The sequence below is a fragment of the Meleagris gallopavo genome, chromosome 3, assembly GCF_905368555.1.
Source record: "Meleagris gallopavo chromosome 3, MGAL_WU_HG_1.1, whole genome shotgun sequence".
In the NCBI taxonomy this organism is placed as follows: domain Eukaryota; kingdom Metazoa; phylum Chordata; class Aves; order Galliformes; family Phasianidae; genus Meleagris; species Meleagris gallopavo.
The window spans coordinates 83490150-83517756 of NC_139406.1; the positions used below are offsets into that span (position 1 = coordinate 83490150).

Genomic DNA, 27607 nt, shown 5'->3' on the forward strand with positions numbered 1-27607 from the left:
CTTCCCTAGTCAGCATGTTAATTTTTTCAGCATATTAGAGGTGCGGATTCTGCCAGCATTAAATTGTGAGTGCTTTGCTCAGTATTGCAGACAGTTACTACTGTCTTTACCTGCTGGGAATACTGAGTAGGGCACTCCCACCAGGATTTACCCAGGTTATATTCCTTGCTTAGGAGTGCTTCCCTGCTTCAATACAAACCACAGGAAACTTCATAAGAACAATAAGTGCTACACGTCTGTACCTTGTATATGGACACACCACGTTACCACGTGCCTTAAAGGATCTTCGCCTTCTTCTTAAAATTATCGAATGCTCTGCACTAACTTAGGCTTTTCTCATGTTAAATAGACTTCATTTTTCTGTACATTTGGGTACAAATCCAAGAAAGGATGTAAACTTTGTGACACTCAGTAGTTACTCCCTGGATTGATCTGCGGGTATCTAGCAGGTAAGACACTGGTTATATGCATCACAAATAATTGCTGGTAAAAAGAGCTGCCCTGGTGGTCAGGTGGCAATTTTCTTGTATTTGAAATTGAAAATACAGGATTCTTTGAGCTATGGGATTCTTAGTGAGTTAGATTTTTCCTAAGTTATTTTTCTTAAGGTACGAGCTGGTGTTCAGTACAGAATGTAGCCAGGGTACCCAAATGCTAAGCTTTTCATTCTGGGTTGCTGTTTGCTAACAGCTTTCCTTTATTAGACTATTATTAACCCCAATTGCACTTGTGTGCAAACCACTTCAAGCTGAAATTATTATTTTGCAATTGAAGAATATTAATCTGCAAGCTGATTTCGTAGCTAAAAAAAGGGAACTGAGACATTATTATTTGCACTGAGCTTTTGTATTCAAAACACTTCATGAGAATTAGCTGGGTAATTTTCATAATGTGATCTATCCCCAAAGGTCTATCTTCTCAAAACTCCATAGTGATCAGGAGTGCTTCTGTCTGTAAGCCCAATTGAAATACTGGAAAGAGATTTGAGAGCAGTTGAGCACTGTGCACATTTTTGTCCACTTAGGTGTGAAAATCAATTCCCTTTTAAGACATCTCAGGTCAAAGACTGTTCAGGAGATAGGTTATTGATTTTCAGAGAAGTGATAGAGTTAAATACCACAAGAGAGGAGGTTAACTATTGTTTGTCTCAAAAGTGGTAATGGTGGTGGTGGAGGGATCCCCATGTTGTAGCTTTGTCTTTCATCTCTAAGTTTGTGGTTAAGTTTTCTCTGTCATCGTTTATAGGCAGAACACTCAGAAACAGAAACCAGTGTGAAACTTATGTTGGTTCAACAATCTCTGCAGAGGTGCAGTAGTGTTGTTGCCCTCGTGAATCTAAATCAGTCCTTACCAGTAATCAGGTTACCTAGTCTTCAGATGCAGAGATGTAGCTACACATTCGATGGCTGCAGTTTCTCACTTCAAATTTAGTTCATGTGGGTGTCTGGATGTTTCAGATAATACATAACATTATAAATGCTAAATTATGCCAGACTAATTCATACCATTAAGCTGATGCCATGATGATGGAAAATACTTGATCTTCTTTTCCTCCTTTGCTGCTGCCTTGTTGGGGTGGCTGTTCTTACTGACAGCTCACTGCTGCTTCATTGGGTTTTGTGTCACAGCTGTGACCTCGCTGTTCCCACATGTCCTATGTCCTGCCTAAACTCTGCTCTGGATAGAAGTAGCTTGCAAGAGTTAAAGAATAAAAATAAGTGTCTGTGATGAATAGGCTGAGCAGTATGACTCACAGAAGTGAAAACAACAGCAGTTAAAGCTCGAATCTGTTTTGGCTATAAGATACCGTATGTAAACAGGCATATGTTAACAGTTCACAGAGTAATTTGTGTCTCATTGCTTGACGTCAGAAATTTTGCAATATTTAAGGAAAGAAACTCACAGGTGAGGCTTTTTTCTGTTCCATGAGGGGTCTTTTACAAATGCAGCAAACCTAGGTGGAGTTGGTGAAGGTGTGACACTGAAACTTGGTGAGAATCTATCTCTGCCAGAGAAGAGAAGTTCCATATAGTACTTTGATTAAAGAAACGTCTAATCAAACAAATAAAAGGCAGTAGGGATCTATATGCAAGAGTGTTCAGTGGTGCCCTGGGGCATGAGACATTAGCACAGCTCTCACTGGAACAGATTTTCATCTTAAAAGTAGACACTCCCTCTGTTTTCCAATCAGTGGAGCCACAAAGTGTAAAAGAAGAACTAATCAGGCAGGCATCTCATGGAAGATTTAGCACACTTGTGCTAAAAGGAGCATGCACTGCTCTGAATCAAGGGTACATTCATCATTACTGCTCCTGAGCTGTGATCTTATTCATTCTAGAAGAATCACAAAGACTGGGCTAAGTCAGTGCTCCCTTGAGAAACACCCGGAGCAAGAGCAGGGGCTGGAGGAAGTGAGATCGATGACTCAACAGCAAGGCCAGCACACTGCCTTATTTTAGACAATGTCCCCTTGGATATACTCATGTTTCCTCATGAGTGGCTGATGACAAAGGTCTTACCTACCTGTGGTCACAAGCACCTCATGACGTTTTTCTCAAGAATAGCTCCAGCACTGTGGCTGAAACCAGTGCAGAATTCACTGTGGAACAAGATTAACTTTCACTGTGGTTTCAAGTGAGCGTTAATCTCCAGCTTCCCTAGAAATCCCCCTGCGTGGATCCGAGGTGCAGCGTGGCCCCACTGGCAGTGCTCTGTTACATAATAAAGGTGCACCTGGGTAACATGTTTCGTGGAGTGGGAAATTCCTCCTTTCCCTTGCTGCAACCAAAGCATTAAACCAAGGGCACCTCATTGCAACTACAGCGAAGCCGTCGGTCATCCAGGAGTTTTTTTTGACACAGAAAGTTCTGACTGCAAACAGTGATTCCAGATCTTCCATAAATAACATTCTATTTTCTGGTCCCAGAGGACTCACTGCTCATACATGTCATTTAAACACGTGGCACACTGCTCACAGCAGTGCCCAGAGGGAAATTCTGTGTGTGCATGCCAGTGGGTTGTAGGCTGCTGGCCAGCAACTGAGAGAAGGAAGAATATCCCATTGATTGCTGAGCAGGTGAAGTGCTGGGATGCGTGCAAGTCGGGCAGTGGTACCCATGGATGTGCTCAGCCTTTTCCTGCTCGAGTAAGCTCAGCAGTGTAACAGGACTGCACCAACTTACGTACAAAGGCATGTGTTGTACTGTTTCAAAACACCTCACACAAGGCAGCAGCGGGGTGGAGGAGGCTGTGCCTCGCTCGGTTCTTCTGCACTTAGTCCAGACCCGAGGACAGAGCTTGAAAGCACGCACATGAATTGAATTGCATGGGAAGCTTACCAAAGGAAGTGTTTGCTTGTAAACTCGGCATGAATAGGATCCTCTCTGACCGCAGGGGAAGCGGAGAGCCACTCATTCACTGCCCGCTTGTGCAATCGGCTTCTGAAGTAAGAACAGGGTTTGAGGTTTAAGACCTGAACCTCCACACATCTCCAAGCAACAGAAGCAGCTTTCATACTCTTCGGTCTGAAAATGGACAAAGTCAGGAGGTGCTGCTCATGAGACTCCTTGGGTTTGATAACAACGGGCTTGTCAAAAGGGAATTATGCAGCTATCCCAGCAACAGCAGCCCTCAGACAGGCTTCTGGGAGGGCTCGAGGGGAGACATCTGAACACCAGTACACTGCAGTCCCTTTGATGTCACTGCGCTCGTGTCATGTGTTTGATATCTCAGCACTGAATCCAGCACTGAATGTCACAGTGCATAGGGCTGATTGTAGCATTACCACGGGTGTGATTCCTGCCACAAAATTGGAGCTTTAGCTCTTTTATCACCCAAGCACACAACTTGGAGCCTTTTCTGTGCTGGAGGATTCTATACAGCAGCTCTGCAGGAGACCATGTGTTGGCTGCTGGGTTTGCACTGCTGGTGTTAAAGCCAGCAGTTGTGTAAATGTCATTAGAGGTCTTGAAATAGCTCGTAATGTAATGGTATTTATTTTTCTGATAGTTTAATATTTGCCTGATAGTTTAATATTCACTCAAGTACTGGTGTGCCATGCATCTTCCGATAACTAAAACAATGACTTATTAATTTCTTCCCATAGCAAGCAGCCAGTTTATTTATAACTGGCCCAATCCAACAGAGTCACTCTTCGTATCCCACGAGACACACTGTCAGAGTAACCGGACCTGTCCCAGGCACTGGGGAAGTGGGGAGATGGTTACACAATTCCCATTGCCTCTGGCTGCTCCAGTTACAGAGATAAAGGGTCAGAGAAGTGGAGCAGTGGAAACAGATAACTCTGTGAGCATCACAGGGCGAGCAGCCGAGCTCACAGTGGAAGCACTGCCGAGCCTGAGACAGATATTGGAATGCCACGGGAGAAAATTTCCTTAAATAACATGGGAATGAAATGGCAATGCCCAAAGTTCACTTAGGAAACACTTCAAACTGCTTTAGGACTTGGGAGGTGCTCTTCACAAACTTCTTCTATTTTCTGCGCAGGTTCACAACAAAATTCGGCTCGAGTGCCAGCACTGGCCGAGGTGGCCAAGGGAGGATGTTTCAGCCCTCTGAGAAGTACCGATGTGCACTCAGCAACCAGTTGACCCTGCTATCCACTGCTTTGTTATTTTTCATTCTGGGGATCAGCTAACATTAGAAAAGACAGAAGCCTCAAGCAGGGAATCACTTCTTTCTTTAGACTAGATATCGGGAAGAAATTCTTTACTGTGATAGTGGTGAGATACTGGAACAGGTTGCCCAGAGAAGCTGTGGATGCCCCCTCCCTGGAAGCATTCAAGGCCAGGCTGGATGGAGCTATGAGCAACCTGGTCTAGAGGGAGGCGTCCCTGCCTATAGCAGGGGGTTGGAATGAAATGTTCTTAAAGGTCACTTCCAACCCAAATCGTTCTATGATTCTTGTTCCACTCTGCAGCATGTTGGAAGGAATTTGGTGATGGTGAGTTCGTATGTGAACCTTTCATTGTGATCTATACCTAAACAATCAGAATGACAGTAGAGTACAGAGCGTTATTTGGTTACAAGTAACTTTGCTACTACATGTTTATTCATGACATTAATGCCATGAGTACCCAAAAGCATTTTGAAGGAGGAGGGAGCTGGACTGGTTCAGCCTTGAGAAGAGAAAGATCCGGGAAGACCTCACTGCAGCCTTCTGGTGCTTGAGGGGAGCTTAAAAGCAGGAGGGAGGCTGACCTCTTACAAGGTCAGGTAGTGATAGGACAAGGGGGAATGGCTTTAAGTGAAAATTGTGGAACCACTAAGGTCAGAAAAGTCCACCAAGCCCCTTGCCTCGTGCTACAAAGATGGCAGCTGTACCCCACGGAGCAGACCCAGGCACGGCCCATCTCACAGCAACAGCAGGACTGTCAGTGCGCCATTAGTGCTGTGTCGGCTGGAGCCGGGGCATGGGGAGCACAGTGCTGACTCAAGTGATGGCACATCTCTGTGTGCATGTCAGTACGTTGGCTAAACACGGGGCTCTGAACAGCAAAGAATACGCGGCTGTGCTTTCCAGCTTCACAAAGGGCTTTGAGAATAGGTTTCAAAATTGCCAAAAGAATCGATTTATGTTTGTGACACCATTTTCAGCTGATAAAAACACATGGCCTGCAAATGTTGAAATGGAACGTATAGAGTTGCAAGCAAAGATTGAACTAAAAGATCTGATCATGTCTCTGCCAGTTTCAGAATCCCTCTTACCAGAGAGAAATATCCGTCGCTTCGCAATCACACCTTATTCGTGTCATCGCTGTTTGGCACATTTGTGAATGGTTATCAAGGATGGATGAAGTACACGAAGAGTAAAATTTCATCCAGAATCTCTGATGAACACTTTGTGAGCTCACTCAGAACTGCAGCCACTGCCATCAAACCAGTCTGGTGTGTTAGCTTCACAGAAGCAGGGTCACATATCCCACAAGTTTTATGCTTTTGTTCCTCTCTTTCTTTTAAAATGTTTTAAGAAAAATATTAAAAATTAAAATGTTTTTTAGTTATATATTAATGATATTGTATATTTTACAAGGGATGCTCTGAAAGTAATGCTTTCTGTTTTGCAGTGTTGGGCCATAACATCAGAGGTGGATGTTGGTGGTACAGCAGTAGAGTTGATCCTTCCCACCAATACTCAGCTCCATGTTGTTGGTGTGTGGGAGATTGCAGCAAAGGGGCAGTCTGACAGAATGGCATCTGAGGTGGAAGTGCATATGAAGCAAAGGTGTGTTACTGAACAACTCCATGCAGAAGAAATGGCAGCTACTGATGTACACTGACACTTGCTGGATGTTTCTGGAGAGCAAACAGTGGATGTGAGCACAGTGGGGCAGTGGGTGGTGTTTCAGCAGTGGCAACAATGGGTCACTGTGCTGATGCAGATGGAGCATGGAGGCTCTTGTTCACTGCTGGTGAGAATGCACAGCTAATGGTGGTGACTGTGCTGAAAAAACGTGTTCTGTAGCTTAGAATTTGCTCTACCAAACAGCGTTATTGTGTTCTTTGTAGATGTTGTAGTTTCCGCGGAAATAAATAGGAGGCATGAATTCTGAAGCAACTTACGTATACGCAGCCAAAGGCAATTCCTCCTCACTCAGTATGGCCCAGGCAAGCCAAAAAGTTCCAGTCCAACCACCGGCCCACCCCCACCATGCCCACTAACCATGTCCCTCTGTGCCACATCCACACGCTTCTCGAACACCTGCAGGGATGGGACTCCTCACCCCCCAGCAGCTGTGCCACTGCACGACCAAAAGAAAGGGACAGCGGGGCACAGCTGGGCGCCCATCTCGGGACACCTGTACAGAAGCACCGATGGGACGCAGCCTTTCAGGAGGAGCAACACGAAGTAGAAAGGCTGACGGGTCCTGCGTGCTTTGCCTATAAGGGGAACAAAATACAACAGCACGTTCCGAGCTGCGGTGAATCGCTCAGAAAAAAGTCTGCAGACGTTCTCCGAATTCTTTGTTAAAGGAAAAATAAATAAATAAATAAATAAATAAATAAGTAAAGCAAAGAAAGGAAAATGCAGCCCCTGGGATATCCCTTTATGGCATATGCATTTTATATTTAAACGCATTAATGGCTCTGCTATGCCGTGACTCAGCCAGCAGCACGGTTTCATGCGTTTCTTAAAATACACGGCGAACGCTGACGGCGGAGCCGCAGCTGGGGCGGACGGGCGGGCAACCCGCGGCACGGGGAAGCCTCAGCGCCGAGCTCCTGGGAACGGGCACCGATGTGAACACAAAAGCCGGCCGTGCTTCCTTCTGAAGCGCTAACGCTGCAGCTCCCCGCGCGTTTTTCTGTTTGCTGCCCGTTTCTCTATTGCTTTCCTCCCATACGGCGGCTCCCCGCCCTACAGCCGCTCCGGGAGCGGCCCCTCGCTGGCTGCCGAGTTTCACGCGGGGCTGAGCGAACCAAGGAGCCTCGTGGCGACGGAACCGGGCCCCGCGTTTCGCTTTCACGCGTGGGAGCACCGCACGGGGTTGGGGTCGGCCGGGTGCGACGGGCGCTGCAGGAGCATCGCACGGAGAGGCTCGGGGGCACGGCGGGGCGGGCGCAGAGCGGGGCGGGCCGGAGCGGGGCCGGGCCGAGCTCCCTCCTCCCACTTCCCCGTGCGTCAGGGGCCGGGAGGAGGAGGAGAAACCATCTTTTTTTTTTTTTTTTTTTTTTTTTTTAAAGCCTCCAACTACTTTAGCGCGGAGTCGGCAGCAGATGGTGGATACGGCCCGGGGCTGCGGCGGGGACAGCGAGGGGATGCGCCAGCCGCGCTCCGCCCGCCCTTAGCCCCCGGCCCCGCTTCTTCTTCTACTTCTCCTCCTGTTCCTCCTCTTCTTCCTCTCGCCGCGCCGCGCCGCTCCGCTCCGCGCCCCCCATGAGCCGCCCCGCTCCGCCGCCGCCCCGCCGCGCCGCCGCGCTCCTCCTGCCGGCAGCCCGCTGCCGCAGCGCCCCGGCCAAGCGGCTCCCGCCGCTGCATGACGGCCCCGCCGAGGAGGCTCCGGCCGCCAAGTGCCCGCGCCTGGCCGAGTGCCCCGGCGGAACCCCGGACTGCCTGAGCGCCCCCGGCTCGCCCTGCGCGCCCGCCTCGCCCGCGGCCGGCGGAGGGGCGGCGGGGAATGTGGGCACGGCGGGGCCCAGCCTGATCGCCTCCTATCTGCTGCTGCCGCTGGCCGAGCGCGAGCAGGTGTCCCGAGCGCTGAGCGTCAGCTCCGGCAGAGAGCTCCGCTGCAAGGTGAGCGCTGGGCGTCCCGGGGCGGGTCGGCGGGCGGCGGGAGCTCGGAGGGGCTTCGAAATGGGACGAAAGGCTTTCGGGCGGTTTGTGGTTTCCGTTGGTTTGGCTTTTGCTCCCCGTCGTCCGTGCGGAACGAGCGGCGGAGCCGCGGGGGGGGGGTCTCGGTGCCGCTCGAGTGGAGGCACGGAGCCCTGGCGCTCCTCCATCCCCGGCATTGTTTGGAAAGAGTCGCTGGACGCGATTCCGCTCCCGACGCCCTCGAGAACGAACGTTGTGTTCATTTCCTCCGCACAGGTGTTCCCTCTCAAACACTACCAGGACAAGATCCGGCCCTACGTCCAGCTGCCCTCGCACCGCAACATCACCGGTGTGGTGGAGGTGATCCTCGGAGACACCAAGGCCTACGTCTTCTTCGAGAAGGACTTTGGGGACATGCACTCCTACGTGCGGAGCTGTAAGAGGCTGAGGGAGGAGGAGGCTGCCCGGCTTTTCCGGCAGATCGTGGCGGCCGTCGCTCACTGCCACCAGTCGGCCATCGTTCTTGGAGACCTCAAGCTCAGGAAATTTGTCTTCTCCAACGAAGAGAGGTGAGCGGCTGTCACCGGGCGGGAGAGTGGGGAAGCCTCATTCAGAAGGGCAAAGAGCATCTCAAGAGCGGGGTGGGTCTGTGCCCATGTGTGCAGTGGAGCACCCAGGGGCTGCGGCTGGGTCTTGGCTGAGGGAATGGAGCGAACTCTCCATCAGCCTCCCCTCCTCCAGCAGAAGTTCAGTGAGATCCATCCGTAGTCACGGGGCAGTGGTTAGGTCTTGGTGATGATGGATGAGTTATAGGGCCAAACGGGTGAAGGGATGGGATGTGGAGGGAACGAGGACAGCACAGTGTGGATCGGCATCTCCGTGCTGGTGGTGGTGCTTCTGCTGCTCCATGGATATGGGCATGCACTGCACAGAGGGCGACACATGGTTAAATGTCCCGCGGGGGGGGAAAGTGGTAGAACTTAACCTAAAGCCTGAGTTATAGCAAGGTGCTTCCAGCTTCCCCCATCTGCTGGCACGCTGTTGGGATGAGCTTCTAAATTTAGACCAGGGAAAGCATTCAGTGTCTCCCTGGAGAGCTGGCTGCTCTGTGCCCCGTGCTGCACGTGGCAGAGCTGGGAGTGTGGTGTCAGCCCAGGAACTGACCCTGAGTGGCCACTGTGCTCTAGGAAGTTCAAAAAATGCGTATAGGCTGCAATGGGTCATGCTTAATGTGATGAAACAGAAGAAACCGCTGTTTGGTTTTCTTTTTTAACTGCTTCTATGGGATATCGGTTGTGAAGGTGATAAGACAACGAACCAGTACTGCACCTCTTAAACAGAAACAGCCGTATGTTGACATGCAAAGAAAGTAATTCCTTTGAAGGAAACTATTGCAGCTTTTCCCGCCCCTAGTGAGATGAAACATTTGTTGAAATGTTACATTGCACACAGCCTGGCTCGTTTGGAAATTGGTGTTGCACAGGCGAGTGTCATGTGCATTGCGTTTGGCAAGAAGAGGGTTAAGCAATGGCAGGCGGGCGCTGGGGCTCACCAGCACAGGTGCAGTTTCAGTGCTCCCGCGGCCAATCCCGGGCCCACGGTTCGCATTGAGTCACATTTTCCGTTTACAGAACCGATGGGTATTTTGCATTGCAGTGGGAGGTCACGCCGAGGACAGGCTGCAGTTAGCACATCCCTGCGGCACGTGAGTGGTGGCTGCTGGTGGGAAGCTCTCGGTTCGCCACCACCGGGACCGGGGCACCACCTGGAAAGGCAAAAGGGAGAAAATAGGGATCGAGGAAGCTGGTGAACGCTGAGAGTGCAGAACAACCGGGCTTTGTGTTGTGAAAATGTATGCTGGGATGGCAGCAGGAGCCTCGCTGGCATTCCTCGAGAGCCCAGCACTTGCTGACATCCCAGCAAACAACAATATGCACGTAGCTACACCTTGGTCTGGAATAAGCATCCCTGGTGCAAATTAGGAAGTTGTTGCCTCTCCTTTGCTAATGCATGGAATGCAGTGGTGGTTGCTGCATGGAGCCGTTGGTCTGCTGCCCCGTGTGTCTAACCCAAGGCTTCCACCCACTGCCCCCCGCAGGACACAGCTGAGGCTGGAGAGCCTGGAGGACACGCACATCATCAAGGGCGAGGACGATGCGCTGTCGGATAAACACGGCTGTCCTGCCTACGTCAGCCCTGAGATCCTCAACACGACGGGGACGTACTCGGGGAAGTCGGCCGACGTGTGGAGCTTGGGAGTGATGCTCTACACCCTGCTCGTGGGACGCTATCCCTTCCACGACTCGGACCCTAGCACGCTGTTTTCCAAAATCCGCCGCGGACAGTTCTGTATTCCTGACCACGTCTCCCCCAAAGCCCGATGCCTCATCCGCAGCCTCCTGCGACGGGAGCCCTCTGAAAGACTCACAGCCCCGGAGATCCTGCTCCATCCCTGGTTTGAGGCGGTCCTGGAGCCAGGATATACAGACCAAGAGACAGGGACTTCCGATCAAATCGTTCCAGAATACCATGGAGACAATGACGATATCAGTTCCTTCTTCTGCTAACCCTGAAATCTCACGAACCTCGCCGTTCTCACCTTTGGCATCTCCGTAGAGTTTCATATTTTTATTTTTCCACGTTACAGACTCAAAGCATCTTAAAGTGCCAGTATGGTCAGAAAAGTGACCTTGTTTCAGATAAACATCGACCCACAGATCTCTGCTGTGAGCGCACACAGAGGCTCGATGCTCGCCCTGCTGGCGGCTCGGTCCTGCTGCCCGGAGGAACCACATGGCTCTGCTTCTGCCTCCCGTGCCCTCTGCCCTTTCCCACTGCATTTTGGCTGCAGAGTCTTATTGCTGGCGATGTGGAGAGAGGCAGAGCCAACCCTCGGCTTCCCCCTTTGCCCCAGGTTGTATGGACAGTGATTTGCAGCAGGTGAGGGGCGCAGGGCATATCTCTAACTGAGCAAATCTGACAAATTAGGTTTTTGGTTTTTTTTTTCTTTGTTTGTTTTTAAAGTTGGGGAAGTTGACTTGGTGTCTTGCAAAGCAGTTTTCTGAGTGTAAGTGCACTTTACTGAGGGAAGGAGGTCTTCATCAGCACATCAGCCGCCTGCTCGTTGCTCCAGTCAGTTGTATTTCCTTAGGGATGAAGCTGTCAGATCCTCCTGTAAGAGAGATCCCTGCTGCAATTGCTGCCAGGACCTTTCTGACACGGGGGGTAGGGGGAGTAGCTGATCTCCAGCTGGATCCCCTCTGATGCCATTCGCTGAATGCAAAATTGTTTTAAATAGCCTTCAGCCTCGAGTTACCGCAGTGTGTCCTGTGCGACTTCATGCCCTCAGCAGGCTGGTCAGGCAGCGAGTCTCAGCTCCCAGTGCCAAAATGTATCTGTTTCCCCAAACGTAACACTATCAGGAGGGCACCTTGCCTTGGACAGCGATAAGGGGCATCTTGTACAGTATATGTAAACATGTTCACGTCTTCCTACAGGCTCAATTCTTCTTCCCCCCCTTGCTCCTAGAAAGTCAGTCTTAAGAATAAAATCTCCATACGCCCTTACGTTGATTATTCAGGTATGTCGTTGGCCTGTGGCTGTGTTTTTTTTGTTTTTTGTTTTTTTCCTCCCCCCCCTTAAATTTTGTTCTTTTGTTTTGCATGATTATTCATAGTCTTTCCAATGTACGTGGATAACAAATAGACCTAAATCATTAGCTTCCCAGGTTGGGGGTAAGTAAAGCTTAGCCCTGCCTCAGATTCCTCTGTTCCACATTGTGCCCAGTGGCTCACACAGAGATGGCCGTTTGCGTTAGAGAGCGCGGTGCCCAGTGGATGTGAGGTGGGCGATGGGGTCATTCCTGGGGTGGTCCGGCGTCGAGCTGCTGGTGCACTGCAGGAATACCATGTATACCTCATGGACTGTGTACTTTGTACATAGCTTACATGTGGGGGGTTGTTTTGTTGTTGTTGGGCTTTTTTATGTTTCGTTCCATTGTACTTTGTTTGTCCTAATAAGAGGTGTCAAAGAGCAATTTAATGTGAATTATTGTTGGCAATACTAACTTGACAGAATCATGAGCATTAAGAGCAGGGCACTACAGCTCTCTGTTGCACTAAACTTCTCATGATTGCTTGACATTTGTATCTGTGATACAGTTTAGCCCTTCTATGAAAAAGAACGGTGAATTTGTATATATTGGTAGAAAAATCTGCTAGAAAAGCTGAAAACACTATGTCCAACTTGTAAATATGTAGATATCTGTGGAAACCTGGATGATAAAGTCTGACTTGTAGAAAGTTTTAATAAACTTGGTTTCATAATATTTGTTCCCATTCCTGGTGGTGTCTCAGGGTGAACACTGGGCTTTGCCTCAAACAATGGGGTTTGGCCTCACAGTGCATCAGCTCGTGGCCATTGCCTGCAGGTGACCCATCACCCCCGGGTTAAATCTGCACGGAGGTGAGAGGAGATGGGGGATGGGTTGTTCCCCATCTTTGGGACTGGGGAGGTGGAAAGGACACAAGCTCTCCCAAGAGCTATGTGGGACAGGGCATCCTGTTTGGTAAGGATGGGGAAGATAAGTGACTGCTTTGGAAGAGTCCGTCTGATTTAGCTGTTGGGTTTCAGCCGCCCAACTTAAGTCACCCTGCTGCCTTTCAGCCTGTGCATTCTTTTATAACTGGATGCAGATGGCAGCGAAAGGCTGTCCTCCTGCACTTGCCTGCCTGGCTATGGGATGCAACCCAGTGGAAAATTGGGTCTCAGGTGTCTCCAAGTGAGCAGCTCTGAGAGCTGCTGGAAGGCTGGAGGTGGGCTCTGGTGCTGCCGGCGGAAGCACAGAAGCTGCACTGTGCTCTTGTTAAAAATGAGCTGAAAGCTGACAGAGCTGCTGTGCTTTGTGGCTGGGAGTGAGGCGTATAAATAGCAGCAGTATCAAGGTTAGAGAATGTGCTTTCCTGAAAGAGCTCGAGCCACTCTTGTAATCCACCCTGAGCAGTGAGATCATCGCTCGCGAGTACAGAGGAGGAGGAAGAGAAGCTCGGTTTTTATTTATACTTTGCCTCATGCTTAACTTTGTCCTTTTTCTTGAAATCTGTTCACCAGAGCAACTGCTTCCTGGCAGGTCTTGGAACCAGGGTGGCTTTGAGAAAGGCTCTGCTCTTAGAAAGTGAGCTGAGAGTGAAGTGAGGGGATGGGAGCTGGTCAATGACGAAGAGCGGTGCGATGGCTGTAATTAGGTGCCTTGCCTCCCACTCTGACAAACCAGCAATCTGTGCAGTAAGCATATTTTCTTAGAGCTCTCTGAGTGAATGTCAGACACCAAAATATCTCAAGTTACTTGACTGATGTTATTCTTGCAAAAGTTGTAAAAATACATGCACAGCATCGCCCAGCTGATTGAATTACCGCTGCCCTGCCATACCTTCAGCCTTGGATCTGAGCCCTGATGCGTCTCCTTAGAACAACTGCAGGAGGTTCATGCTTTGGTGAAACCTTGACAATGTCTAAAACATACATATATACATATATATTATGTATTTTATATGTATATTATAAAATATATATATATTTTTTTTTTTTTTGCCTGCAGTGAAGTCACCCTCAGTAGGTGAATGAATAGGTCACCCCATGACTTTATTTCACATGAGTGACACTGTAGAGCAATTAAAATAAATGGCAAATGGTAGTAACGTCTGCAAACAACCTCTGTGTTGCTTTAGGGATTATAATGCAACATCCGTTTGTACAGCAGAATAAATTGCTATTGCTTCGTAACCTCGTCGTTTGTATTATTGTATACAAAGTTTCTGAGCATGTTGAAAGACCAGCATATTAAGTGATTAAACTCTGATGGTGGGTGTGAGAACTTTGATTTATGCAATGCATACATTTCTTCTCGAGTCATAATTTGTCTATTTTTAAATGGTCCCTTTTGACAAGGGCTGCAGGAATCTCTTGTTTATTCCTCAGCGCTATTCACCATTTTGTATTGAAGTTGAAAGAGGTTGCTGCCCTCTCCAGAAGGCAGCCTTTGCTACTCATCCATTTGCTGCTGGAAATAACAGAAAGTTGTGGTTTTTCCACAACATCCCAGGCTCCTCCAGCTGCCTCCCTTTATCTCCCAGATATATATTTTTATCAACACTGAATTGATACTTCAGCTGCTTTTTATCCCTCCGTTCGATAATTTTTCAAGCAATAGAGCAGAGTGTAAGCCAGCTTCCTCCTGGAGCACCAGGTGAAGCAGCCAGCTCAGCATGCTCAGACTGAAGGTCAACATCTCCTTGCCAAATGGGTGACACTGCTGAGTGTATGGGCAATTCATTATGAAGCATTGGTTGAGTTCCAGTTCCTCCGATGCAAACAACGACCCTCATTTTAGGACACCTTGAAATCGGTCTAAGACACTTCTCCATCAGTTATTTATGAAGAAAAGGAAAAAAAAAAAACAAAAACACTCTTACAAAGATACATAGATTCATTGCACTTGGCTGAATCACAAAGGCTGTGCAGTGCTCCTCTCAGCTCTGTGTTAATGGATTGAGGGCAGGCCCCAGAGATAGCTTTAAACATACAAATTATTCAATCAGCGCTGAGTGCACTCTGTCAAGCAAATCTCTTCAGATTATCTCTTTATACAAAAGCAGATTTTTTGTTCATTTTTTGTCATGCTACTGCACTCTATCAGGATGAAAAAAACATTTAGCTTTAGATCTCTTTAAACTAAAAGAAGGGAGATGTAGGTTAGATGTTGAGAATGAATTCTTTACTCAGAGGGAGGTGAGGCACTGGCACAGCTGCTCAAAGAGCTGTGAGTACCTCAGCCCTGGAGGAGCTCAAGGCCAGGCTGGATGGGCCCTGGGCAGCCTGAGTTGGTGGGTGGCAATGCTGCTCACAGCAGGGGTTGGGGCTGCATGGGCTCTAAGATCCCTCTAACCCAAATCATTCTGTGATTCTAGGGTTCTGGCACTGCACAGGTTTGGCAGCATGAAGAAATAATATCCTGTGCAAATGCTTCTTACGAACACAGTGTTTCCCTACAGAGCACCGAGAAGAATAGCCTGACATAAAACCATGTTCTGAATTAATCCCTTGCAAAAATGTCTTTGTTAAATGCAACATCTCTCAGAACTATTGTTGGTGAAAGTACTGTGAAATTTGCAACAGTTCTTACGCTATATTCCTCTGTAACTTGCAAAATCCCACTCTCTGAGTGAAACCTAGGATCCATATTGCAGCCAGGATCCATTTATGTTACAACAAAACTACAAATCCTTTAGGATACGAGTTCCCAGCTGGAACTTTTTTTCTATTATGAACCTGGCTATTTAGAAAATGCCTTAAAGAGAACTCATTAGTTTTCATTGCACTGTATGCATTTAACCAGCTAAACAAGCTAATGTGCAGCACTTCATTTCCTAATTTGGCTTTGAAGCCGTCGCAGCAGAAGTATCAATTACATTCTGTCAAATGCAAACATTAACATAACTGTATGAAGCAATCATGTTTCTAACAACAGCAAGCACTGCCCAGAGGACCAAAATAAATAAAATTCATAGAGCAAGAGGTAACTCTTTTCTTTATGGCGAGATTAAGGCTGGCCAGTGTTGGTTTGTTTTCCTCTCCGGGGACGGGGAGCAGTGCCTGTGGGGCTGCTGGGGCCAACCTGGCCCCATAATGCAGCTATCAGGAGCTCAGCCAGGGCACAGCCTCGTCACTGTGGGTGTGGATTTCTGCATGCAACTCCCGCTGTTATTAATGGTTAATTAACATGCAATTTGCAGAAAGAGATGAAACTTGGACCTTGGCGGCACACCGTGAGTGCTCACGCAGGCTTATCGTTTGAAGAAATATCAGGGTGACACAAAGGGTGGATGGCAGAAAAGTGTGGTGTGAATCAGCTGCCCCTTGTTTATCTCACGGCGCTGCGGTGGGAAAACATTCACCTCCAGCCACTGCTGCCTCCTGCCAACAACAAAAGTCGCGTTTGATAAATTATTAGAGGAGATGTTCTCAGTGGCTTTGCTTAGATTTTACTCCTCTTGCGCAAATTGCAGATTAGGAAAGCATTAAGTAACAACAGTGTGGCTAAAGTATTACACATCGCCCTGGCTATTAGCCAGAGAATGTAGCATGCAAAAGCTGACATTGCCTAAGAAATCAAATATAGCTCTGGTCAGCACAGAAAATGACTCTTCCCTACCACCAAAGGTAGTTGCTCAGTTTCTGTTGTGTCACCCAGTGTCTTGCAGCAGAAAGCTGTTCATTCCGGGGCTTTCTTTTCCTTTTTCTTTTTCTTTTCTTAACTTCCAGGTAGTGACAAAGCCACAAACATTTAGATGAATCACAGAAACCATAAATGTAATTGAGTGTAAAGCCATTGTTGGGCCTTGTGATGATATCCCCATCCAGTCTCAACTTGTCAGAGTTGTAGTCTTACAGAGGTTTATATACTGCAAGGTTTCTTTGCCATGCCGTCAACTGGGGGCAAAGTACTGACATAAAATCATGGAATCATAGAATAAAGTGGGGCAGAAGCACTGGCATAATTTGGGACAGAAGCCTGCACACTGCTCTCATGCCCGGTCACAATGACTTTGCTGTGAGAGGCTGGTGTGAGTAAGTGCTTCCCCTGGTGAGTAAATACAGAAGGGTAAAGCTCACCATGTTCACCCCTGAGTCTAAGTGACAAAGCAGAGGCACAACGGCACCCAAGCTCCAGGTGAAAGGGTGAAACCCACCCTGGTCTATGTGTGGACTGTTACCTGAGCAGCACGATGATGAACCCTCTGCTCTCCACACCAGTATGTGTGCACAAACTGTGTCTAAAAGGCCAGAAGGCCCACTTGTTCCCTGGAAGCACCAGCAGATGCCTGTCAAGCTCCCCCTGTGATGTCCTCACTGTGGCACTGGGATAACATGGCTCACTTATGTCCAACGTGGCATTTAGCAACCTTTCAAGGAACTTCCTTTGAGAAAGGGTCTTCGACTCTCTGTTCTTTCAGGCCTCAAGATCCTGCAGCAATGAGCTCCAGAGCAGAATGCCACTAGAGGCCTTTTCTTGGAAAGAGAATATTCTCCAAAACACAAGAAAATGACAGGAACTCCTGCAGAGAACCAACTGGCCTGTGTCCATGGGAGGTCACCCTGGGAGATGGCTGTGGAGCCTGGAGTCGTGCAGGCCTGGCAGAAAGGCTTAATCAGCAAGCTCGTGGGATTTTGTATCACGGGTCTTGTGATCCTTAATATGTGAGAGCCCCGTCTGCCAAAGTTAATGATCTCCAGGAGATTTCCAGTTCTCATGGGAGGAAGAAAGAGCCAGTGCTCAGTCCTCGCTGTTGAGGGATTTAAAAGGATGTGTCCTGTGAACCCTTTGGACTGTTCTCCGCTTGTCACCAGTGTCCCAGCCAGATGCTCTGTGCTTGAGTGTACAGGCATGCTTGAGCGGCTGCCTCATTACAGCAAGCAGAGCTTTGTCCTTTTATCTGAGCAGCTGGCAAAACAATAAATTAAAAAATAAGGCCAAGTCAGCAAATAGCATTCTTTCCACATACACGAGGTTAGAGGAACTGCTCCCCCTCCTCCAGAATGATTTCCTGACTTAGTAACATTTTTCTCAATCTTCTCTTCTTCTTTTTCTCCGGGTGTGTGAGGAAAAGCAGGACGTGTGTCTCAGCCGCAGGGGAGGACCTCCCCACACCATGATGTGGCCCAGCCGGCTTGTGACCGTGTGCTGACAGCAGCCATGGCCCTGGAAGGCCTCTCCCCATCATGGAGTAAGGACTGTGCCACTGCGCCATGGGGAGAGGAGCTCAGCACATCAGGACGGGCCCCTGACCATGAGGAAAGCCCTCCCTGTGCTGTGGGATGGTTGTGTGGATGTGCTTGCAGGCGTGTTGATAGTATGGTCCACAATGGGCCATCTTGGAGCTAGGATTTCTATGCTAGAGGGGAATGTGCTGGAGGTACGTCTCACTTCAGTTCAGTGCTGTGTGTGGTTTGGAGTCCTTCAGCTGCTGCCCATGGGCAGGGCTGTCCTCATGGGGCTCGTGGGTGAGCAGGGACCAGGCCAGTCCGTGATGCACATCCTGCTCATGCATGTGGGCATGAGTCAGAGCCTGAGAGGAAGAGGCCTCGCCCAGCACAGCGCAATGCTGGGCACTGGTTGAGGTGCTGACAGAGGTGGCCACCTGTTACTGCTGGCAGCACCTGCACCTGCAGCATGGGGAAGGGGTTCGGAGACAGGGTTTTAACACAAATGCTACAGGATAGGTTTTCAGAGATGTTTTAGAGATACATGCCTTGGAGTTGGAGGAGCTGCTCAGAGCTCTCGAGTCATTGATAGAACTAAAAAGTTTTGAAAAGACCACAGAGATCATCTGGTTAAACTGTCCACCTACCACCAATATTTCCCACTAAAACATGACCCTAAGTACCACATCTCCATGTTTCTTGAACGCCTCCAGGGACAGTGACTTCAACACCTCCCTGGGCAGCCTGTTCCAATGCCTCACTACCCTTTCCGAGAAGAAATTTCTCCTAATATCCAACCTGAACCTCCCAGGCATAACTTAAGATGATCATCCTCGTGCTGTTACATGGGAGAAGAGGTCTAACCCCCACCTACTACAATCTCCTTTCAGGGAGTTACAGAGAGTAATAAGTTCTCCCCTGAGACTCCTCCAGACTAAAGTTGCTGTGACTAAAGCACAGGACCCAGAACTTGATCTTCTTAAATTTCATCCCACTGGCCTCAGCCCAGCAGTCCAACGTATGCAGATCCATCTGTTGGGTCTTCCTGACCTGAGGAATATCAACACTTTCTGCCACCTTGGTGTTACCTGCAAACATACTGAAACATACCTGAATTTGCTCATCCAGGTCATCAATAAAGATATTAAACAGGATGGGCCCCAGTAGTGATCCCTGGGGAACACCACTTGTGACCACTCATAAACATCCCAGGCTTCCTCCTGCAGCTAGTTTGTGCTGATCCCCACCCATAGCAGGTAGAAACCTCTGGAAAAGTGATGCAGTCTTCACCTCTCTTCTTCCCTTTGGCTTGGCCTCCGTCTTGCTATTTTCTGCAACCATCAGCTGCTCTTTACCCAGGTGCTAATCTTGCTGGGGCACTGGAACAGCTGAGATGGCCTCGACAGCCGCCCGCTGCCTTCCCAGGAAACAGGTGTACAGATATTTTGACCCCTGTGAATGTTTGTGTTTGATTATTTCTGGAAATATACCACAGTGGCCTTAGTGCAACTTCTCCAGAAACAAGATTCATCTTTGCTAGGAAGCTGTCATATGTCTCAAGCAAAGGTCGAGCTGAATAGTTTCGGAAAGCGCTCCAGCTGCAAGGGGCTCCAGTGCCATGTGAGTGGAAGCGTGTCTGTGGCTTGGCAAGTAATCAGAAAACCCCAAATGTCCACTGCGCTTCTCAGAGTCAATGGGATGACACACAGGGAGTAATGCTGGGTAGGACTGCAGCCAGTGGTAGACAGACTGCAGTCTCGCAGCTGTGGCTTTAAAAGGGCAATTGATTCATTTGGAAACAACTAGCACGTGTGGCTTCATAACAGGCAGGAGAACTTAGTCTCCTCACATGCTGAAGTACAGTAGAGCAGTGAGATTTTTCCAGTGACCACCACATCAGACAGCCAGCAAGACACTGCAGCAGTGCACCTTCCTTAGGTATGTCTGCAGGCCCCAAAGCACATGTGTAGCCCTCAAAAACAAAGGGAGAAATCCTTCAGTTAAAGACCTCATAGGGAGGGGTTAAGTTCGGGAAGCAATCAAACAAAACAAAATAAAGTATGCAGCTAATGATCCAGGCTGCTGCAGCAGTTCAAAGTAAGGCTAAATAAATATCATTCTGAGTGAATACAGAAAAAGCATGTTCTAGAAAGACACAAGAGCACCCTTTCTCCAAGGAGCTGGATTTTCCCTTTATAGGCCAGATGAGGATGCTCCTTGCAACAAGGACATGCAGCACAAGCCCTCTGAAGCAATCTCATATCATAGAATCATAGAATCATTAGGACTGGAAAAGACCTCTAAGGTCATCTAGTCCAACCTTCAACCCACCCCCACCATGCGCACTAAACCATGTCTCTCAGTGCTACATCTCCTCTTTTCTTGAATACCTTCAGGGACAATGACTCCACCACCTCCCTGGGCAGCCTATGCCGATACATCACCTCTCTTTTTATCCCAGTTGCCCCTCCTTTGCTAGGAGTGTCAAAAAACGCTCCTGTGGGTCCTACCCCACTGATGCAAGTTAGAAAGGCTTCACTCAAACCAGATGTTGCTGAATAGCAGGGAGCTGCCATGAAGCCCTGGCAGCCTGTCCATGTCCTTTGTAGATACAAGCCAGGACCCATTCATAGGGCATCTGGTCCCACAGATGCCATGTGCAGAATATCCCAGACAGATCTTTGGGGTATATGAGGAAATTACTCTGGCATGAATATAGTGCAACCATATTAAGAATGCATTCAGGGGTTCTGCTCTTACATAAATTATAACACAATCATTGTCACCTGGAGCAAACCCAGTCTTTTCCTGCCAACCAGCTGCACTGCCATCCTGCTTGCTGCCTGCTGGGTCAAACCTAGAAATCCAAACTCTCTTTTCTCTCTGTGGACTCAGAGCAGCAACTCAGGGTAAATTTTCCCAGTGCATGCAACATTCCTGTGTAAATCAATGGGAACTGCAGAGTCTGGCCCGAAGTCAGGATTTCAGGATTTGACCCAATTTAACCTTGGCACAAATAGTTGCCCAACTCAATTTTTTTATTTTATTTATTTATTTTTTTTGAGGCTCAACAATTAACTTTCAAAACAGCTTTAAAGAAAAAAAAAAAAAAAGGCTTGAGTTCAGAAGTGCTGTGCTAGCCAGCAGTGCTTTGTTAAAGTTACTTCCACTATTATGGTATTTGTTGGCATCAGCACTTTGTGTAAGTAAAGTGCCGCCCTGGGCTCTCCATCGAGGGCAGAGCTGTGTGAGCCCAGGGCAGGAGTCTGACTCTTCCCATATTCAGCACCCAGGCGTGGTAGTTCCTGTTATCAAACTCAGCCATCAGGATTTGAATTTTTTTACTCACTGCAGTAAAACTCAGCCACGTGCAAAATGCAAGCCTTGCTCGCTGCTCACATCCATAGGTCCTGGTGGCAAAGCTTTAACAGTAAGGCTCTGGGGGGAAATGGAAGACAAGAAGATGTAGGTGGTCATTACAATCTTACACAGGGTTGAGCTTGGCCCAAGGAGCTGACCCTCTCTCTGTCCCTTCTGGTTTCCATGCAGTGAGAGGGTCCTGCTTCTCCAGCCACTTCCAAGAGGCTCCTTCACAGGGCTGATGCAGATGAAAAGCTTTTATTCCCCTTGCCTTCCACCCACAACAAAAGGCATCATCTCAACCTTAAAAATTTTATTGTTTTAATTACTCCACTTTACTTAGGAGTTCACTATGCCATTACTTGTTAATACATTTAATAGAGCACAGGGGATGCCAGCACCATCCAAGCCTGACATCTCATTTCACCTCAGTGCTCACTCTTAATCCTGCACTGAGCAGCCCCATGGCTTTGGACCCAGCCCAGCAGCACTGCCACAAACCAAGTTCTGGCTCTGGTGGCAGCTGCTACAATGGGAGGATAAGCATCAGAAGTCACTGCTGATCCTGCTGTGCCTGTTGGGCAAATCCAAGTGTATTTCCAGGTAGGGGAAAAACTGGTTTTATTACCCGTAGGGCAAATAAGCGCACCATTTCTTTTGGGTTTAGAATAGAATTGGCAGGATGGCCACTTGCAGGTTGTTAACCTGGAGTGAGTTTTAATAAATACTTAATAGTGCTTTTGCTCAGTTGTGATTACAAACCTTATTCCGTCATGGAAGATGAATATTTTGACTAATCAAAGCAGTTTTTGAGATTTAGACACGGGGTCTCAATTTCTTTCCCCACAGACATCATCCTCAAGGTTTGGCTCCAGACTTTCAGCCCTTCCAGCTATGAAACACCCTTCCAGGCTCTCCAGCCACGCCTTCCTTTGCAAAGAACTGCAAAAGTGAGAGCAAATGGTGATTTCAGCAACAGCAAAAACCTCAGATTCATGCTGCAAATCCTTTACTTTTAGCCTTTTACTTCCCCGCTCCTGCTTTGCCTGTGACTCAGTCACAATGCAGCAGCTTAACTCCGGGCTCACCATCTCTCTCCAAATGTTACAACTGTCGGGCAAACAGATTGCTCACTGCTCCCCATGTGCAGCTGAACGGATTACAATGTAGATTAGGATCAGGATTGCCTTCCTAAATGTTCTCAGCCTCAAAACAGGTGTAAGGCGAAAACACGTGAGGGAAATTATTTGCCACTGGAGAATCTCTCCGGGAGGAACTGTTGGATAAATACTAGCTGGAGATTGGGATCAGCAGCTGCCGAGCTGGGCTTTTCCCACTGGAGGCAGCTTGGAAGCAGTGTTATGGGCTGCAGGCCCATGCAAAGCAATAATGCCGTTGCATGCGTGCACTGTGGTAATTGCCCATGCACTCACATGCTACGTCCTGAGAGATCCTGGTTAAATGGCAAATAACAAAGGAATGGGAAAAGAGCTGCCCTGTCCTTTGCAGGAGGAGCAGGCAAAATAGGGCACTCACAGCTGGAGGACGAGTTAGAGAATGGAGTGAAAAGCAGTGCGGCATCCGCAGGATTGATGCATCTGTGCAGCCTTTTGTTGACGTAATCCAGCGTGTGCTGAGGCACAGAAAGAGCCACGGGTCCGGTGGCAACGTGTGCAATTGGCACCTTTGTTACAGAGTATTACCTCTAGCCCAAGTGTGCGATAGATCAGTTTAGATTCTTTCCTTTAATGCATCTACGCTGGCTTCAGGTTGGGGCCAGCATGCATTTCTTGCCTGCTTTTTTCAGCTGGATAGACTTGAGCAAACGGAGATCATGTGACTTGCCAAAACCACCCAGTGAGTCACTGGTGCAGCCTAGATTAGATCTCAGGAGCTTTCTAGCTTTGATCTAGCCACAAGACCACATGGCCTCTTTCTATAGTCTTTGATGAAAGGCTGCATAAACACACAGAAGGGAGTTTACTAAATTTTTGGGAGGTTCGAGTTTTGCCCCCGAGGCAGGCAAAATTGGAACGGGCTATAAACGGGCGCTTTGTGTGTATGTGCTGGAATAAAGAGAGAAAAGTACACATCTAGAGCTGCGAGGAGAGCCCTGCAGAGAACAGGATGCTCAGGAGGCTGTGCCATACCTGCCATCTGGGCCTTTCCATAAGAGCTGCTTACCTTATACAGAGAGCTCATTGCGTCATCCTGCAGAAAGTATAAACACATTAAGCAATGTTATTCTCTAAAACATCAACACATGAGCTACTTACAATGGACTAAAAAGTCATTGTTGCTTTGAGGATATATTTGTCCCAAGTGATTCATAACAATCTGTGGCACTGAGGCTACGAAGACTTCTAAAGGATGCCTCCACTTCCAGACAAGTATCCACGGAAACAAGCCCACAAGTTTGCTTTGTTTGCTTCTTTTTACCTAGGATAACCTTTTAAGCTACTTTGTAGGCAGCCGGGCTCCCTGGACGAAGTCAGCGTTGATCCCCTGAGAGCGCTCGTCTCTGCTCTCTGTACCTGCTGCCCAGGACTCGGCAGCTCAGGTACTCTCTGTTCTCAGGATGGGCCCCGTGGTTGGGCAAGGTCTGTCCTCTGCCCTGGGAAAGCTCACAATCACTCAAGTCACTACGTTTAACTTTGTAAATTGCTTTTCTTTTATTTTTATTTTTTTTCCTGCTCTTACCCTGCTGTCCCTCCAAACTCAGCTCTGACTTGCAGGGAGACCTTCTGAAATATTCTGGATCCCGTGAAAGCCCCACAGCCACCTGGCACCCAGCCCTCAGCTCTCAGAGAGCCACGTCACGAGGGTGAAGCAGTGTGTGTGTCTGTGTCAACACATAACAAAACACATTGTGCGCACTCTGAGCTCAGGAACTAATACGTGCTCTGGCAGGAAGACAGCTGTACCAGCAAGAGCATAGGGTCATAAGCAAAGGCAATATTATCTCCTAGGGGACTAATAAAGACAAAAGACAAAGTAACTGTTTACTGTACTACTGAGAAGGCTGTGTGGGACACTGCACCGGGGAACACAGCAGCTAGTGTCACACAGATGTTAAGCACAGGTAAATGTTCAACCCAAAAAGCATACAGAAACTCAACCTCAACCCTACCTAGCTGTCCTGGGCAATGAGACAAGAGTGTAACAGGCACATCCGAGAGACTGCCTGAATTCCTCCTCTCCCACTGCTCTTAACTCATCTTGTCTTCTTGATTTGAACACATCTAACAGCATGACCATCAGTTTGGGCTGCCTGTTAAGGTCGGTTGTAGAGGTGCAGGGTCAGCCCCTGCGATCTCTGTGCTTCTGCACCAGGACTGGGAACTGAATGTCTGCCAAGCCCTGAAAGCCTATACTGCATTAGTGCCCCATACCAGCAGGAAATGTCCTCCTTCTGGTACTGCAAGCCATGAGATGTGATTTATGGAGTGAAGTTCTAATTAATAAAACTGGAAATGAGATACTGATGGGCAGCTGTGAAAAGACCACCTCGTTGCACAACAGAACAGCGCATTCAGTCCTCAGTCACTTCTTCATGTCTCAGAGGAGGAAACCCCACCAGGATTTTTAATCAGTGCACTGTTAGTTTGGTCACTTCAGCCAGCTAACAGCAGCTCCCTGGAACTGAAAAAACAAAATAGAGGCTTGTTCCTTAGACTGTGCACAGTAACCCAAAAGAGAGCCTCCTTCTTGCTGAATTGGAAGGACTAATCACTGAAAATTAGGAGTTGCTGTTGTACCACAGATCATAATCAAATTAGATTTATCTCATGCATGTAGATTAGAACACTAATTGTCAGCCTATGCATGCAGTGCATCTGTTCACATCTGTGAACATAAACACACATCTCTGTATTCAGGAGTGCACACAAGATTGAACCCAAAACCCAAATGGAGAGGATGTTGCTGCCTGGTGTGGAGAGGAGGGTCTCCATGGCTGCAGTGCTGGACAAACACTGCTTCATCACCATCTTTGGCTGCTTCAGACATCTGGGTTTGTCCATAAAGATGGTATCTTGGAGGTGGAGGATTGGGCAAAGCTTGTGGTGGAGTAACAACAGTTAAGCCATAGACAAGTGCATGGCCTGCTAGGAGTGGAAGAGATTGCGCTGGAGATTGGGTTCCTGCCAGTGAAACTTTAGTAGCCGAGGGGCAAAGTCCTTGTGACCTTGTGGTCAAATTTCTAGCCACAGCTTCTGCAAGAGAGAATCCAAGTGATGCTGGTGCCCTTGCTGAAGTCAGCAGACCTGAGAAACATGTATCATTGTCAGAATCCCAAGCACAGGCTGACGAACTTCGTCAGTTCTTGGAGACAGAGGCTGGTGCATCACATTACTTCACTGTGACTGATGGAACTGAGACCTCTGCGGAGCAGCAGAGAGCACCATCCTGGGGACACAGATCACTGACTTTTTTTAGTTATGACATGACTGAAGGCATGCTCACCGTACCGAGGGTGGGCTAAATGCACTCTCCCATGTCAGGGTCATTACAACGCATTGCCAATCCTGTTCTTTGGTGTTCCCAATTCATACAAGTTAATGTTACCACGACTGTTTTTTTTTTTTTTTTTGTTTGTTTGTTTTTGTGGTCCCCTTAGGTCTCAGTTTTGTGTATATATGTGTATGTATGTGTCTGCATGCACAAATTTAAAGCTGGCACAGTAGGCTGGAAACATAAATGTTAAATAAGAAGTGTAAATGAAAACTGGAACTTAGCCAAGAATACTCTGCTGGATGTAGATGGAGATGGAAAATAGATCTGTAGGGTAAGAAACAGCCTGTTAAGAAAAAGATATAGAAAGAACAATATAACTTAAAGAAGCAATGTAAAAAGCAGGGAAAAAAGGAAAGAGGAAACAGAATGGCAATGATTGTAAACTACAAGCTAAAACAATGCAAGGGATTGATAAAAGGAAACCAAAGGATTAATAGACTATCAACTGCCAGTCGAGTTAAAGAAATGTAGAAAGCATTCCAAAAATCCTGTTAGGAACAATGCTGCTTGCTCTCCCAAACACATCCCTGTGGCAGTATAGGCCAATTGCTAAATGCAGATGGTAAAATCATAAACAATGTTGCAAAAAAGGCAGAAATGTTCAATAGCTATTTCTCCTCTGCATTTGGAAGGGATCAGGATATTCATCCCATATGATGTTGCGGATGGAGTAGAGCATTTACCATCTGGAACAAAGGAGGATGTGAGGCAGCATCTGCTAAAATTAAATGTTTTTCACATCATCTGGTCTGGCTATCTTTGTGTCTTAAGGAACTAGCTAAAGCACTTGGTGAAGTTTTATATTTACAAATCTGGGGAAATTCTAAAGACATGGGAGAGTGCCAGGGCTGATCTGGGTCTTCAAAAGCCTCAGTGGGACACTGTGGGGAGCAATCGGCTCTTTAGCAGGGCAGCATCCCTTGACAAACTCACCAGACATTAAGTCAGGCCTCCAACAACAAGGAATTAGAGGCTAAAAATAAAAGCAGCACTAATCAGCTGGGTTTCGTGGAAGGTAAGTCTTGTTAGATAAACCTGTTGTCTATTTTTTCAGACAAGATTAGAGATCTGGTTGACACAGTACTCTTGGCTTTCTCCACCACATGACAGCTTGATTAATGAGCTCACATTATGCAGGATGAATAGGGCACACACCACCTGGATTAAGGCTTGGCTGAGTGACAGATGTGAAAATGTAGCTATTGATGGGGAAACAGCAGCAGGCCAAAAATGTTCAACAAGGTAAAGCCAGCCACATGGAGCTCAGTGCTTCTGTAGCTGGAGTCTCAGTAGCTCACCCTTGTCTGTTCTACAGTCGAGGGCCCAATGTTTGCACATGTGCCTTGGCAAAGTCTGTCTCATCTGTTTGCACAGTACTGGGATGCGTCTGCAGTTACTTCCATTAATCAGGTGGAAAAGCAGGGAGGCGACGAAGATGGGCTGATATTTCAGGAAGCTGTGAGAAATGATGGATGATGAGAAATCAACTGCTGTCCTCAGGGGCAGCCTGCACACGCAATGCCATACTTCTGGCCTGACAAACCCACTGAGGCCAGCAAGCAAATCAGTAGCAGAGCTGGGAAGAGAGCTCAGCAATCACTGGCTCTGGGCCTGACCCAGGCTGACTCACTTATCTTACACATGTTGCATCTTTTCCATGCAAGGAGCAGGCACTGACATCAGCAGAGCCCAGAACTCCTC

General features: G+C 48.0%; 1 protein-coding gene and 1 long non-coding RNA gene across 2 annotated transcripts; one reads left to right on the plus strand and one right to left on the minus strand.

Annotated features, from left to right (window-relative positions):
* The first annotated feature begins 7676 nt into the window (after positions 1–7676).
* On the plus strand, positions 7677–12599 carry TRIB1 (tribbles pseudokinase 1). Its single transcript, XM_010709309.3, has 3 exons — positions 7677–8254; positions 8549–8841; positions 10371–12599. The coding sequence occupies exons 1-3, from the start codon at positions 7898–7900 to the stop codon at positions 10837–10839; spliced, it is 1119 nt and encodes a 372-aa protein (XP_010707611.2). The 5' UTR covers positions 7677–7897; the 3' UTR covers positions 10840–12599.
* An 8492-nt stretch (positions 12600–21091) lies between these two features.
* LOC104910449 (uncharacterized) lies at positions 21092–24146 on the minus strand. The gene is made up of 3 exons (XR_793087.4): positions 23668–24146; positions 22154–22333; positions 21092–21469 (listed from the first exon to the last, which is right to left on the minus strand). It is a non-coding gene; the product is annotated as an uncharacterized LOC104910449 (long non-coding RNA).
* Between the last annotated feature and the right edge of the window lie 3461 nt (positions 24147–27607).